Raw genomic sequence first — 14,851 nt, forward strand, 5'->3', positions numbered from 1 at the left:
TCCACCTGCCCCGCAATGGGGCCCAGTACCCTGTTTCACTGCGTCCCCCGTGACCCCGTGTCTCAGGAATGAGGGCTGATTTCCAGGGCAGGCGCTCTCTTCCCTTGAGAATTCTGGCTACCTCTGGTTGCTTGGGCGAGTGCCCCTTATGCTCTCTACTGAACACTGCATCCTCCCAAATTCATGTGCCGAAACCCAATCCCAAGGTGATGATATTAGGAGGTCATGTTGGGAGGTGATGAGGTCATGAGGGTGGGGCCTTCATGAATGGGATTAGTGTCCTTAGGAAAGAGGTCCCAGAGACTTCCCTTGCCCCTTCTGCCATGTGAAGACACAGCACCAACGTGCTGTCTGTGACCCAGGAAGCAGCTCTCACCAGGCAGCAACACTGCTGGCAGCTTGATCTTGGACATCTCAGCCTCCAGAATTGTCAGCAATAAATTTCTGTTATTTGTAAGTTGCCCAGTGTATGGTGTTTTCTTATAGTAGCCTGAACGAACTAAGACACCTTTGCAACAAGCCCTCTGCTGTCCTGACTGCTAGAGAATTTGAGCCTTTGATGACCAGGACTGGGAGCCCGGGAAGGCCGGATTCCCCAGAGCAAGATCTTGCACATTCCCATGAACTCAGAATTCTTGTTGCTAGGGACCATTAGGCCCTAGCCCCAGGGTGAGGTGGCTTCTGAGACCTGCAAAGATGGTGGCCAATTTGTCCTGGGCTTAGACTCAAAGCCCTGCCTCCCAGAGACATCCTTCAGTCCCAAGCAAACCAGGACGGTGGGTTGCCCTCCTCCTGGACAGAGGTCCAGAACCTCTGTTGGCAGGATGTTCCACAACCCCCAACACAGTCTGTCATCTTCTTAGGGACCCCTGGGAGCCAGTCCTCAGGTTGCTAGGGAGACCCTCCTCAGGCCCCAGCCTCTCGGGGAACCTGCCCACAACTCTACAGATGAGACCTCAGCTACGACAATGGTGAAGGAGCCCGCCAGCTGGGCCTCCTCTGCAAACCAAACCCCAGAGCACCTGCTCATGCTGGACCTCTGCCCGCCACCCGCCGCCCCCGCCACCCGCCGCCCCCGCCACCCGCCGCCCCCACCACCCACCTGCCAGGGCCTGCACGGAGGGCTGGTCATGAGTACTCAGGAGCTGTGCCTGGATGGTCTCCACCACTCGCTTGAACCGACGGCTGGGACCTGGAGGGACAGGCGGGCAGAAAAACGCTGACTGGGGGTCCAGGACCGGGAAGGCTGTCCCAGCCTGCAGAACCCAGTCCCTCCACCAAGCACACAACCCACCCCCCGCCGCCGTGTCTCCGTCTCCCCTGCTCCGCTGGGGCCACATCAATCCACAGTGTGCCAATGGATCTGTGCCGCTATTTAAGGATCACAGTCAAACTCACACACCTTCAACTTCAAATAACAGGTGTTGGTTTCTATTCAAATAGATACTATCGCTTGTTGTTAGTTTCTAGCGGAGGCCATGAAGGACCAGAAATGTAAGAAAAATAAGTTGGAGCCAGGTACGGTGGCTCATGCCTGTAATCCCAACACTCTGGAAGGCCGATGTGGGCAGATCACTTGAGGTTGCTCAGGAGTTCGAGACCAGCATGGCGAAACCCCGTTTCTACTAAAAATACAAAAATTAGCCGGGCGTGGTGACGCATGCCTGTGATTCCAGCTACTCGGGAGGCTGAGGCAAGAGAATCACTTGAGGCCGGGCGCGGTGGCTCACGCTTGTAATCCCAGCACTTCGGGAGGCCGAGGCGGGCGGATCACGAGGTCAGGAGATCGAGACCACGGTGAAACCCCGTCTCTACTAAAAAAAAACAGCCGGGCATGGTGGCGGGCGCCTGTAGTCCCAGCTACTCGGAGAGGCTGAGGCAGGAGAATGGCGTGCACCCGGGAGGCGGAGCTTGCAGTGAGGGGAGATCGCGCCACTGCACTTCCAGTCTGGGTGACAGAGCGAGACTCCGTCTCAAAAAAAAAAAAAGAGAATCACTTGAATCCAGGAGGCAGAGTTTGCAGTGAGCCCAGATTGCGCCACTGCACTCCAGCCTGGACGACAGAGCAAGACTCTGTCTCAAAAAAAAAACAAACAACAACAAAAAAAAAAAAAAAAAAAAGAAAGAAAAGAAAAATAAATCGGAGAAAGCCTTTTTCTTTTTTCTTTTTTTTTTTTTGGGACAAGGTTCTCATTCTGTCACTCAAGCTGGAGTGCAGCAGCGCGATCACAGCTCACTGCAGCCTCAACCTCCTGGAATCAGGTGATCCTTCCACGTCAGGCTCTGGAGTAGCTGGGACTACAGGTGCGTGCCACCATGCCTGGCTATTTTTGTGTGTATATATATATATTTTTGTTCGTCTTGTAGAGATGAGGTCGCATTATGTGTCCCAGGCTGGTCTCAAACTCCTGGGCTCAAGCAATCCTCCCACCTTGGCTTCCCAAAGTGCTGGGATTACAGGAGTGAGCCATCATGCCTGGCCTCAGAAAAAGTCTTAAAATTGAGAAAGGTCCGCACATTAGCCTTTTTTTTTTTTTTTTTTTTTGAGACAGAGTCTCGCTCTGTTGCTCAGGCTGGAGTGCAGTGGCACAATCTTGGCTCACTGCAACCTCTGCCTCCTGAGTTCAAGCGATTCTCCTGCCTCAGCCTCCTGAGTAGCTGGGATTACAGGAGCCCACCACCACACCAGGCTTATTTTGGTATTTTTAGTAGAGATGGGTTTCACCATGTTGGCCAGGCTGGTCTTGAACTTCTGACCTGCTCGCCTCAGCCTCCCAAAATGCTGGGATTACAGGCGTGAGCCACTGCGCCCAGCCTGCATGTTAGTCTTTAAGGGGGACAGAAAAATAAAGAGTCATAACTGGTTTTGGTGATGGAACACCCACAGTTCCATAGCCGTCTGGTTTAGAAATCCTTGGGGCAAGCCCCTCTCCCACCTGTGACATGTTAATATTGGTAACAAAGAGATCGGAGATATCCCTCCCTATCCAAACGCTCACTATCAGGACTGAGGAACCAAGCAGAAAGTAGAACTGGAAGCAAGGCATTTTAGTGGTTTTCCTTTCTTGTGCCAAGTCTCGATTGGTCATGGCTGCCTGGAGTTAAAGTTCCTGAGGCTGCCACTGAGCTTAGCAGTAACAAGCACTGCCATCAATTGGTGATGTCTGCTCTGGGCAGACTGATATTAGACATCAGTGTGCTGTGTCTTCACCCTTTGGCTCTACCATCTTCAAGTAATAGGAAGACCTAGGCTCTCTCCTTTGAAGTTGGGAGGCCTGGGTTGGGCTGCAGCTCTGCCACAGTGATTGTGTGACTCTGGCCAAGACCATTGACCTCCCTATGACTCAGTTTTCTCTTCTATAAAATGGGTGATTACTATCACCTCAGTAGGCTGCTTGGAAGCTTCAAAGAGATAATGCATTCATTATTTACACTGTAAATGCCAGGGAAATGCTGATGAGAGTGGGGAAATAGAGGATGGGGTTGTGGGGGGGTCTATGTGGGGAGGAGGAGCACAGAGAGTCAGCACCAGCTGAACACCATTTCCTCCTCCTGCTGCTGCACTCCTCGGCCCCTAAACTATCTCAGCTGTTGTGAACAGTCCCAGCACTGGGCTGCAGGCAGCCTAGCCAAGAGACTCACCCGAGATGAGAGTGAAGGTGACGGAGTAGATGCCGCCACCTCCACTGCCGTCCCGTCGCGGGGAGGGCTCTGGACCCTCAGAGGAGCTGATGTCCACCTGGAAGCGGACGGGCTTTTGGAAGACGGAGGGGCCGCCACTGGCCTTGTACTCGGCCCTGAAGCTGGTCTGTGACAGCACACTGTGACTCAGGCTGGGGATCTGAGCGAGGTAGGAACACAGGAAGGGGTGAGCCCAGGGAACGGATACCCAGCCCCACAACCAGCTCTGGCCAAAGAACTACAAGTCCCATGAGCCACTGGAGGGAAAGGACAGGAAATGCATTGGGAGGCCCCACTGCCTGCAAGGACTTGTAGCTTTCTGTATCCTATCAGCGAGTAAGGGAGGAATGGTTGGACAATCCAGTCCTAACGTCATGAGGACTCTGACAGCTAGGTGACAGCCTCAGACTCCAAGACCACATGCAACACTGCTTGCTCCCTTTACAAATGCTTCCCATAGCCATATCTGTCACAGAAACTCTAAGTCCCATCGGCCCCTAGGCATAAAATCACAGACCAGCAATGGGGCAGTCTTAAAATTGCCTGGGAAGTTTCTTCAGCCAGTTTCAAACCTCGCAGTAGGGGAATGGGAACTCACCAATCCTTGAGGACATTGCGAATCAGGATCCTATCTCCCCAATTCCAGGCCTCTGGCCACGATAAATCCTTCCTGCCTATGGACTTCTAACCAACTCTGGCCATAAAACTACAAATCCCATGAGCCCCAGGAGGAAGCCAGGCCTATGCTAAGGTGGTTAGCCCCAGGGGCTGCTGGGACTTGTAGTTCTGTGGGGGCCAGGATTGATGGGGACCCAGGCACCTCACCGACAGAAAGGCATGGACGATGTCTGCTTTGATGCTGCTGAGAGGTTTGTCCTTTAGCACGAGAAATATTTGTTCTTCTTTGTCCAAGGAGATGAAGTTCCCGAACCAGGAGCGTTTTGCCAGCCTGAGTGGGAGGGGGTGGTTGGAGGAGGGTTAGGGAGGCGCTAAGGGCATGAATCCCTTGCATCCCCACTCTTTCCTTCCCTGTTAGACTCACTCCGGGGAGGACTCTGGCGTCAAGCTGGACATCTCCTCAGCGGTAGGGACTGGTAGAGGGAAGGCAGAGAACGTGGTCAACCCCTGTCCATCCTCCCAGTTGCCAGCACACAAGCCTGCACTCGCCCCCTCTGAGGGTTCCAGAGCCTTGGGTTGCAGCTTCAGCCAAGCCATCCCTCCTGGGCGGGGCTCACAAACCACGGGCCAATGGGAGGTGATCCAGAACCACAAAGGGGCATGCCCTTCAATCGGGGTCCTCCTCCAGAGCTAGAGGCCCCACCTCTCTCCCCAACAGGTGCACCACTGCTCCAAACCCCCTCTTCTCTAGAACGTGGGAATCCAGGCCCCCAGTACCCTTCCTCTCTAGACACGCCAGAGGGACATTTCTGGGACCAGATTTTTAGCCCCTAGCCCTCTCCCCACATTAGGACTCAGCAGTTCATGCCCCCATACCCTGCATCTTGCGCCGGTGAAAGCGAGGGGAGCCCAGGAAGCTGTTGCGGATGGAGTTGAGACGACTCCTCCAGGCGGCTCCCCCGACGCCACCGCCGGGGCTGGGGGGTGGTGTTGTCCCCGGGGTCCCAGTGGGACTGGCCCGGGGCGTGTGCAGAGGCGAGTGCAAGGGGGTCCCGCCAGAGGAGCGCGGGGAGCCTGGGGGGCCGGGCAGGGGTGTGGAGCGGGCACTGGGGGGCGGGGGCTGCTCCCCGGCGCCCCCACCCCTGGGGCCCCGAGAAGGCAGCGTCTGCGTTTTGGAAGTCGGGGAGCCCCCACCTCGAGCCTCATCTCCAGCCCCCGGCTCCGGTGAAAACGAAAAGACCGGACTCTGCAGAGGACAGGAAACTGAATGAGTGAGCGGACTACAACTCCCAGGAGGCTCTAGGAGACCACACACACACACACACACACACACACACCACACACACACACACGGAGGTTGGCCCGGTGCATGCTGGAACTTGTAGTCCAACTATCCTCCTTCCCAGGTCCCAGTGCAAGGATGGCAAAGACTTTCTGTCATGCTGTGGGCTGAAAACCCAGCCCGTGCAGAGACTAGTACACAGCAGGCACTCAACTAACTTTTGTAAAATTTCTTCAGGCATGCAATCCTAAGGAGGTAGAAATGGCCGATGGGCCAAAATACTTTGGGGGCCTTGGGTCTTTGGCCCTCCAGGGACAAAGAAGCAAGTTTCAAGACTGCACAGGAATTGTAGTTTCTGCTACTCAATCTTTGCTCCATGTCTCCACCCCTTTCTCCTTCTTAAATCCCACTGGGGACCTGGCCTTACCCTTGGGCTGCTTAGAGGGCTGGAGGACAGACCCGTGGAGGCTCCACTGACGCTACGGGATCTGTTTCCAGGACAGATTTAAAAAAAAAAAATCAGATGGGAGGGTTTCAAAAACCACAGATGTTCCCTCACTTCTACAGTCCTTCCAGGTGAGGAAATGAGGCCCAGAGAAGGCAGGTGAATTGTCCCAAGGACACAGCACATTTGAGGTAGAGCTGGGGTTAGAATCTTGAACTCCTAGACCCAGGGATTGTGCATCCTCCTGGAGGGACAGGGGCTCCCACCTCTGGCTGTGCTGGGCCATCTCCAAGGCCCGTCGGGTGGGTACAGGGGAGCCACCACCCCCAGCATCCGTGATGCTCAGGACTTCCATGGACTTCCGCTCTGGCCGCCGCTTCCCGTGACGGCTCAGCATGGGAGAATCCACACGCTTCCGGGGTGGGTCTGAGGGACAAGAGTTTCAACCCAATCAAGAGATGGTTTCACCCAGCTGTGCACACTTACATCTGCCTGGGAAACTGCACAGACGGGGAAACAGGCCCAGAGTGGAGAGGGGTTTTGAAAAATGTCAAAGAGCAAGTCAAGCAGTCTAAAGCTGGAAGCTCAGAGCCTGCAGCCCCTTCTTTCCTTGGGAATCTGGGGTCCCGGTGCCCAGCCTCTTTCCATCTCGAGACCCAGGTGTCTGGTCCCCTAGCCCTGCCTTCTCACCAACATCATTCCGGGGAGGCAGGTCCTGGTCTTCACAGCTGGGATACCGCTCCTTCCGATCCAAAAGCAGATAATATATCATCTTTTCTTGGTTCTCCCTAAGGCAGGGGGTATGAAAGGTGGAAAGAGGTAGCAGAGGGCTGAGGTCCGAAATCAATGCTCAGAGGAGGTCTCCTCCACTCCCTGTATTTCTGCCCATGGTTCCATTTTTTCTAGGTATCAGTATGGTCAGTTTCTCTGGTTTAGGGTACATCTCAGCTATGTTTCACTCAATTATAATAACACTGTAACACCTAACATCCAGGCACGTACTATTTGTAAGTACTATGTATATGTAAGTACTATGTCGCAGCATCTATTAATACTTTCTCAGCATGTTTCTGGGCCATTTTCTCCGCTGGTTCCATCACTCCCAGGCGGAAGCTTCAAACCACGCCCCATGAGAGGCCAGGGTGCCTCGCCCAGCGCTCTGCATGTGCGCAGGGAGCTGCTGCAGCTCGCCCCACGTGGGTACACGGGTGCAGGGGTCTTGGGGTCTTACTCCTCACTGCGCAGCTCGCGATGCAGCCTCTCGCGGTCCCTGAAGCAGCCCAGTGACGCCATGCTCTCTAGGACGTCGGGGTCCAGCTCTCCGTTGGATGGCAGGCTCCGCATGGCTACCCGGCGGCCTGGGGCTGGCTCCAGGCACGGGTCTGGCTCGTGTTTCCCGCCTCTGGGGAAGTGGAGAAACATTATTGGGAACCAGGCTTCTGAGATTCAGCATTCTTCATTCTACACTCAAGGATTCCAGACCCCGAAATCCAGAGTGCAGGCCCCAGCCCCTTCTCTCTCATACCCAGGAATCCAGACCCCCCAGACCTCGCCCCCCATCTCAGACCCAGGAGTCCAGATCCCCAGCCCCTTTTCCCTCAGACCGAGGGGTCCAGGCCCCCGACCCCTCCTTCTTCAGACCCAGGAGTCCAGGCCCCAGTCCCTTTTTCCCTCAACCCCGGGAGTCCTGGACTCCTAGCTTAGCTCCTCCTGCCTCTGACCCCTAGACTCCTTCTCTAGCTGTGTTCTCTTCCCCCAGGACCCACAAGTCCGAGTCCCTAGCCCGTTGCCTCTCAGGAACCCTGGCATCCCACCCCTCCCAGCCGCCTCTACTGCTTCGGCCCCTCCCCTACTTCCGCCAGGGACCCAAGAGTCCAGTTACCCCATACTCACAGGTACCAAGGATGTTTCTGAATTTGCTCCAGCTGTGAGGGTGGTGAGTCGTAGAGAAGCAGAAGTGAGGTCGTACGCACATGTAGGCGCGCAATGAAAGAATGGGGTGGTTTTGGGGTCCCTGATCATCTCCCCGCCCACCCCACCGGGGGCAGGATGGCATATTACATCGCCCTCTAGTGGCGACTGAGTGCATCGCCCCGCGCACGCGCGGTCTCCGTGTACCCCGGACCGGCTGCAGTACTTTGCCGCATGCGCAGTGGCATCCTGTTTGTCTCCTCACTCCCGCGCCCTCCCGCCGCCTGGGGCTCCCCGCTCCAATCTTGCGTAGCCCCCTCCCCAGTTTGGAGCGGCAGCTGTGCTGGACCTTGGGTTGCGGCTCAGCTGGCGATCCCAGTCACCCTGGGGACTGACGCGCAGGTTCTGGAAACCCACCCCCATGACTTTTCTAGGGGGTTCTGTCTTCATCGGCCACGCAACTCACACTGAGCCTTTTTTCGGGCTCCACTTCGATCATTCCCCTCAGGAGGCTCTGGCAGTCTGGAGGAATGAAGTGGGGCATGTGGAAGACGCCCCGTTTCACCTTCTCCAGCAGCTGGCGGAGGTTGTCGTCATCAAAGGGCAGAGCCCCCTGCGCAAGAGATAACCAGGACCCAGGACCCCTCATTAGCACATTTCACCCTCACCACAAGCACTGGAGGTGGGGAACTACGGCGATCTCCACCTTACGGGCAGGGAAACTGAGGCACAGAGAGGCTCAGCAATTTGCCCAAGGCCCCTAGCTCGTCCGTCCGTGGCAGAGCAGGCACTTGGCAAGGAGCAGCTTGGAGCCTCGCTTACGAAGCCAGAATTGCAGCGTGGAGGCTGTTCCTTTTAGACGGCTTTCCCCCCACAGCAGTTTCGAAAGGGTTGTCTCTCATTCACTCATTCAACAAAAGGTGAGCATCCGTTACGGGTCAGGGATCCAGCAGTGAACAAAACAGGCCTCTGCCCTTGCACAGCTCCAAACAAATAGCTATACAATGACGAGCGACTGAGTGAGGCTTCTCCCAGGAGGTGCAATGGGAGCAGAGATCTGAATGAGGCTGGGCCCTAAATCAACGACTGGTGTCCTTATAAGAGGAGAGGGGGACGCAGACATAGAGAGAACAGTCATGTGATGATGGAGGCAGAGATGGGAGTGATACAGCTGCAACTGAAGGAACACCAAGGACACCAGAAGCTAGAAGAGGCAAGGAAGGATGCTTCCCTAGAGCGTCCAGAGGAAGCAGGGCCCTGCTGACATCCTTTCTTTTCTTTCTTTCTTTTTTGAGATGGAGTTTCGCTCTTGTCGCCCAGGCTGATGTGCAATGAGGCGATTTTGGCTGACTGCAACCTCTGCCTCTCCCAGATTCAAGTGATCCTCCTGCCTCAACCTCCCGAGTAGCTGGGATTACAGGCATATGCCACTATGCCTGGCTAATTTTTGTATTTTTAATAGAGACGGGGTTTCACCATGTTGGCCAGGCTGGTCTCGAATGCCCAACCTCAAGTGATCCACCTGCCTCAGCCTCCCAAAGTGCTGGGATTACAGGCGTAAGCCACCACACCCAGCCTAATTTTTGTATTTTTAGCAGAGATGGGGTTTCACCACGCTGGCCAGGCTGGTCTTGAACTCCTGACCTCAGGTGATCCGCCCGCCTCAGCCTCCCAAAGTGCTGGGATTACAGGTGTGAGCCACCGCGCCTGGTCCCCTGCCTTGCTTTGAATCCTTGCTCTGGGGCTTATACCTGCATGACCTCAGGCCACGTCACTGCTCTGAAAATGGCAATGGGTCGTCACAGCACCCACCTCACAGACTGCATCAGAATGAACTGACCTAGTACATGACAGTGGCGGGCCCACAGTCAGGACTGTTACACGCTGGCTGCTGTGATGCATTGACCATAGACCCCACCACATCCTGCATTCCAATGTAGCCACCGGCAATGAAGCAGGGAACAAAATCACATCCCTGCCCTCCTGGAGTTGGCCTGGGACACTGCCTGACACACACTCGACACTCAAGTCATCAGCAAAGGTGGTGGAATGAGCAGAGAAGTTGCATTCCAGAAGGGACAGGTAACAAACAAGTGAACATATCATATGGGACGGGAGGGAATGCTTCCAATCACCAGGGCAAGGGTTGGAGGGGAGCTAAGGTGACCCGCCATGGACAAAGACTCATGGGGGGTGACGGTGTGAGCCTTTGAGGGCTTTTCCGGGTGTTGCAAGCTCCTAGTTGCCCCTGGTATCTGAGGCCTGTGGACAGAGAATGGGGAGATACAGAGAAGGCACCTCTGAATGCCGATCTTAGGGTACGGAAGCCTGGGTTTGACTTCTGGCTGCCTGATGCCCAACCACGGCACCTCAGTCTCCTCTCCTCTGTGAAACGGACCTAATGATCCTGCCAGGAAGGGTACAGTATGGATTAAATATTATAACAACAGGCTGGGCACGGTGCCTGACACCTGTAATCCTAGCACTTTGGGAGGGCCAAGGGGGGAGGATCACTTGAGATCAGTAGTTTGACACCAGTCTGGTCAACATGGTGAAACCCCATCTCTACTAAAAATACAAAAATTAGCCGGGCAAAGTGGTGGGCGCCTGTAATTCCAGCTACTCGGGTGGCTGAGGCAGGAGAATCACTTGAACCCAGGAGGCAGAGGCTGCAGTGAGCCAAGATCACACCACTGCACTCCAGCCTAGGTGACAAAGTCTCCATCTCAAAAAAAAAAAACCAAAAAAAAAAAATTATAACAACAATACAGTTGATTCTTGTTATTCTCGAGAGTTCTGTTCTAAAAAGTCACAAACTCTCAACTAGTGAACAAGTCACAGCTACTGGAGGAACTATAGTTAGTAAGGTTCCTTTGACCCTCTCATCACATTTTTGTCAACCAGTCATTACATAACCTTGTTTGTATGTGTTTCTGTTTAAAGACACTTTTCTTTTTTTTTTTGAGACGGAGTCTAGCACTGTAGCCCGGAGTGCAGTGGCACGACCTCGGCTCACTGCAAGCTCCGCCTCCCGGGTTCAAGCGATTCTCCTGCCTCAGCCTCCTGAGTAGCTGGGATCACAGGCGCCTGCCACCACGCCCGGCTAATTTTTGTATTTTTAGTAGAGACGGAGTTTCACTGTGTTGGCCAGGCTGGCCTTGAACTCCTGACTTCGTGATCTGCCCGCCTCAGCCTCCCAAAGTGCTGGGATTACAGGCGTGAACCACCGCGCCCGGCCTAAAGACACCTTTCATATGTTCTGTGTCATTGACACCGAACTCATGGCCAGCAGCACTACAAGTCATTCCTGAACAAAGCATGCCCATCAGAGGGGCTTTCTCCAGAAGGGACATCACAGCCTCCCGTGCTTAGGAACGCCAGACAGCACTTCAGAAGCACTTGGCTTCGCGGCCATTTTAAACAGCGAAATTGCCACCAACACCACAAAAATGCGAAAAACATGACACAAAATAGGTGGTGAAAGGGGGATTGTTTACAGGATGAGAGCTGAAACAGGGTCACTTAGTTTGACCTCAGCCGGGAACCTGCACCTTGGGTGGGCGGCTCAGGTCTCCCCTGCTCTGGGCATGTCTGCCAATGGCTGTGAAAGCACCTCCAGGACTATTTTGGGTTACAGATACATTTTGACAGGTAGGCAAATTTGCAAATATGGAATCTGCAAATGATGAGGAACTGTTGGAACAAGAATAAACTACTAGGCCAGGTGCAGTGGCTCACGCCTGTAATCCCAGCACTTTGGAAGGCTGAGGTGGGCAGATCACTTGAGGTCAGGAGTTCAAGACCAGCCTGGCCAACATGGTGAAACCCCAACTCTACTAAAAATACAAAAATTAGCCAGAAATAACTTGAAGCCAGGAGGTGGAGGTTGCCGCGAACAAGATCGAGCCATTGCACTCCAGCCTGGGCTACAGAGCAAGACTAAGACTTCATCTCAAAAAAAAAAAAAAAAGAAGAAGAAACAAAAAAGAGAATAAACTACTAATAATAATCATCAAGGATTGTGCCAGGGGCTTCACGTGCAGCATTTAATGTAAACCCTCACAGTGGGCCGAGGGCAGTGGCTCACACCTGTAATCCCAGCACTCTGGGAAGCTGAGGTGGGTGGATCACCTGAGGTCAGGAGTTCGAGACCAGCCTGGCCAACATGGAGAAACCCCATCTCTACTAAAAATACAAAAAAATTAGCCAGGCGTGGTGGCAGGTGCCTGTAGTCCCAGCTACTCAGGAGGCTGAGGCAGGAGAATCTCGAACCTGAGAGGCGGAGGTTGCAGTGAGCCGAGATCGCACCATTGCACACCAGCCTGGGCGACAAGAGTGAAACTAAGTCTCAAAATGAAACAATAAATAAAATAAAAATGAAAACAACACCCTTACAATGATAGATATGATGTGTATTCCCATGGTGCAGATGAGGACACTGAGGGAAGGTGACTGGTGTCTCAGGGAGAGGGAGCAGGGATGGGAACTCAGCTGGATGGGTTCCAGAACCAGGCCTTTAGCCACCAAGTGAAGAAGGGCTGAGTTCTGAACGTTCTTAGCTGGTCTCCAGAGCACCTCGGCTGCTCTCCCTGTGGAGTGGTGAGCCCCAGGAAGGCAGCTTGGAGCTGGCCTCATTGCCCTTAGTATCCGTTATGTAGTCTGGTGGTTAAGAGACCAAGGACTGGCCCCAGGCTTACGGCTTATCAGCTGCGTGCCCGTGGGCCAGTCACTTCCCCTCTCTGGGACTGCTGAGGGAATTGTGTGAGATAACATGGTCGGAACAGTGCCTGGCATAAAAAAACCTGCTTATGGCCGGGCGTGGTGGCTCACACCTGTAATCCCAGCACTCTGGGAGGCAGAGGCGGGCGGATCACCTGAGTTTGAGTTCGAGACCAGCCTGGCGAAAATGGTGAAACCCCATGTCTACTAAAAATACAAAAACTAGCCAGGCGTGGTGGCACATGCCTGTAGTCCCTGCTACTTGGGAGGCTGAGGCAGGAGAATTGCTTGAATCCAGGAGGTGGAGGTTGCAGTGAGCCGAGATGGTGCCACTACACTCCATCATGTGTGACAGAGCAAGAATCCATCTCAAAAACAAACAAACAAACAAACAAAAAAAGTATGTATTCTTTTTCTATTCTACTTAATTAATTAATTATTTAATTTATTTATTTATTTTTGAGACGAGGTGTCACTCTGTCATCCAGGCTGGAGTTCGGTGGCATGATCATGGCTCACCACAGCCTTGACCTCCAGGGCTCAAGCAATCTTCCCACCTCAGCCTCCTGAGTAACTGGGACTACAGGCACGTGCTACCATGCCTGGCTAATTTTTTTTTTTTGAGACAGAGTCTCGCTCTGTCACCCAGGCTGGAGTGCAGTGGCGCGATCTCGGCTCACTGCAAGCTCCGCCTCCTGGGTTCACACCACTCTCCTGCCTCAGCCTCCTGAGTAGCTGGGACTACAGGCGCCTGCCACCACGCCCGGCTAATTTTTTTTGCATTTTTAGTAGAGACGGGGTTTCACCACGTTAGCCAGGATGGTCTCGATCTCCTGACCTCGTGATCCACCCACCTTGGCCTCCCAAAGTGCTGTGATTACAGGCGTGTGCCACCGCGCCCGGCCATGCCTGGCTAATTTTTTAACTTTCTTTTGAGATGGGGTCTTGCTTGCTATGTTGCCCAGGCTGGTCTTGAACTCCTGGGCTCAAGCAATCCTCCCGCCTTGGCCTCCCAAAGTGCTGGGATTACTGGCATGAGTCATGGCGCCAGGACAACCGCTGATTTATTCTCGCTACAGGTGTTCACTGGGGGCTTACATGTGTCAACTTTAGGTTTGCAAAGGCAAGCCAGCAAAATGAAATAAAACACACAGACAAACGCCCCGGACATCGGCCCTGACCTGAGGGAGCTGATGATACAGAAAGGAAGGGAGATGCCACTCAACGAATTAGGCAACAAAATGCACAGCGAGAACTCTGATCGTTGCCAGGAAGAAGGGAGCCTACCACAGGGGGGTCTGACCTCACAGGAGTCGGGAGGAAGAGCGGGCGCAGGGGAAGCTTCCTGGAGATGTGACAACTGAGCGGAGAGCTTGAAGAAGTCTAGATATGAACCAGGTGAGCAACAAGGCCAGTAGGTAGCAGAGTGTCCCAGGCAGAAAGGCCCTGTGGTGGGAACAGGGCTGATAGCCTACGATCTGGCTAGATGTATATATTTTTAGACAGGGTCTCACTCTGTCGCCCAGGCTGGAGTGCAGTGACGCGATCTCGACTCATTGCAAACTCTACCTCCCGGGTTCAAGCGATTGCCCCGCCTCAGCCTCCTCAGTAGCTGGGACTACAGGTATGCGCCACCACGCCCGGCTAGTTTTTGTATTTCTAGTAGAGATGGGGTTTCACCATGTTGGCCAAGCTGGTCTCAAACTTCTGGCCCCAGGTGATCTGCCCCCGCTCGGCCTCCTGAAGTGCTGGGATTACAGGTGTGAGCCTCCACGCCTGGCCTGGTTATACTTGTTATTACAGTATCGCAATGCCCTAGAATCAGCTGGTAAACAGTCATTGTATCAAGCCCTCCAGGTGCTCCTGGACGCCTTGTTCCTTTCTGGGGTTCTCCCTGGAGGCTATCTCATAGTTCTTTTATTTTTTTAACCCACAGTTCTGTGAATGAAAAGGTTAGCTCCGCACAGTGGGGGAACTCCAGGATCTTGGTCTGTTGGTTAATGTAATATCTTTCCCATTACCAGTGAACCATTCGAGAGAGGGGCCAGGCTCGGTGGCCTCACGCATGCAATCCCAGCACTTTGGGAGACTGAGGTGGGCAGATCACTTGAGCCCAGGAGTTTGAGACCGACCAGGGAAACAAGGCGAAACCCTGTCTCTGTGAAAAATACAAAAATTAGCTGGGCGTGTTGGCG

The 14,851-nt window shown here is 53.9% G+C and overlaps 1 protein-coding gene across 2 annotated transcripts in view; it reads right to left on the minus strand.

The window, feature by feature from the left end:
• BRSK1 (BR serine/threonine kinase 1) overlaps positions 1-14,851 on the minus strand; it is a 30,040-nt gene that overhangs the window by 2,680 nt on the left and 12,509 nt on the right. For both annotated transcript variants that reach the window (XM_030819602.1, XM_030819603.1), the window contains 11 exons: positions 8,404-8,550; positions 7,920-7,951; positions 7,258-7,428; positions 6,717-6,814; positions 6,293-6,452; positions 6,009-6,069; positions 5,176-5,545; positions 4,724-4,772; positions 4,507-4,630; positions 3,643-3,841; positions 1,103-1,192 (listed from right to left, as the gene is read on the minus strand). In XM_030819602.1, the coding sequence (XP_030675462.1) occupies positions 1,103-1,192; positions 3,643-3,841; positions 4,507-4,630; positions 4,724-4,772; positions 5,176-5,545; positions 6,009-6,069; positions 6,293-6,452; positions 6,717-6,814; positions 7,258-7,428; positions 7,920-7,951; positions 8,404-8,550 (1,501 nt within the window). The remainder of the gene's footprint in view (positions 1-1,102; positions 1,193-3,642; positions 3,842-4,506; positions 4,631-4,723; positions 4,773-5,175; positions 5,546-6,008; positions 6,070-6,292; positions 6,453-6,716; positions 6,815-7,257; positions 7,429-7,919; positions 7,952-8,403; positions 8,551-14,851) is intronic.

The sequence above is a fragment of the Nomascus leucogenys genome, chromosome 10 (assembly GCF_006542625.1).
Source record: "Nomascus leucogenys isolate Asia chromosome 10, Asia_NLE_v1, whole genome shotgun sequence".
Lineage (NCBI taxonomy): Eukaryota > Metazoa > Chordata > Mammalia > Primates > Hylobatidae > Nomascus > Nomascus leucogenys.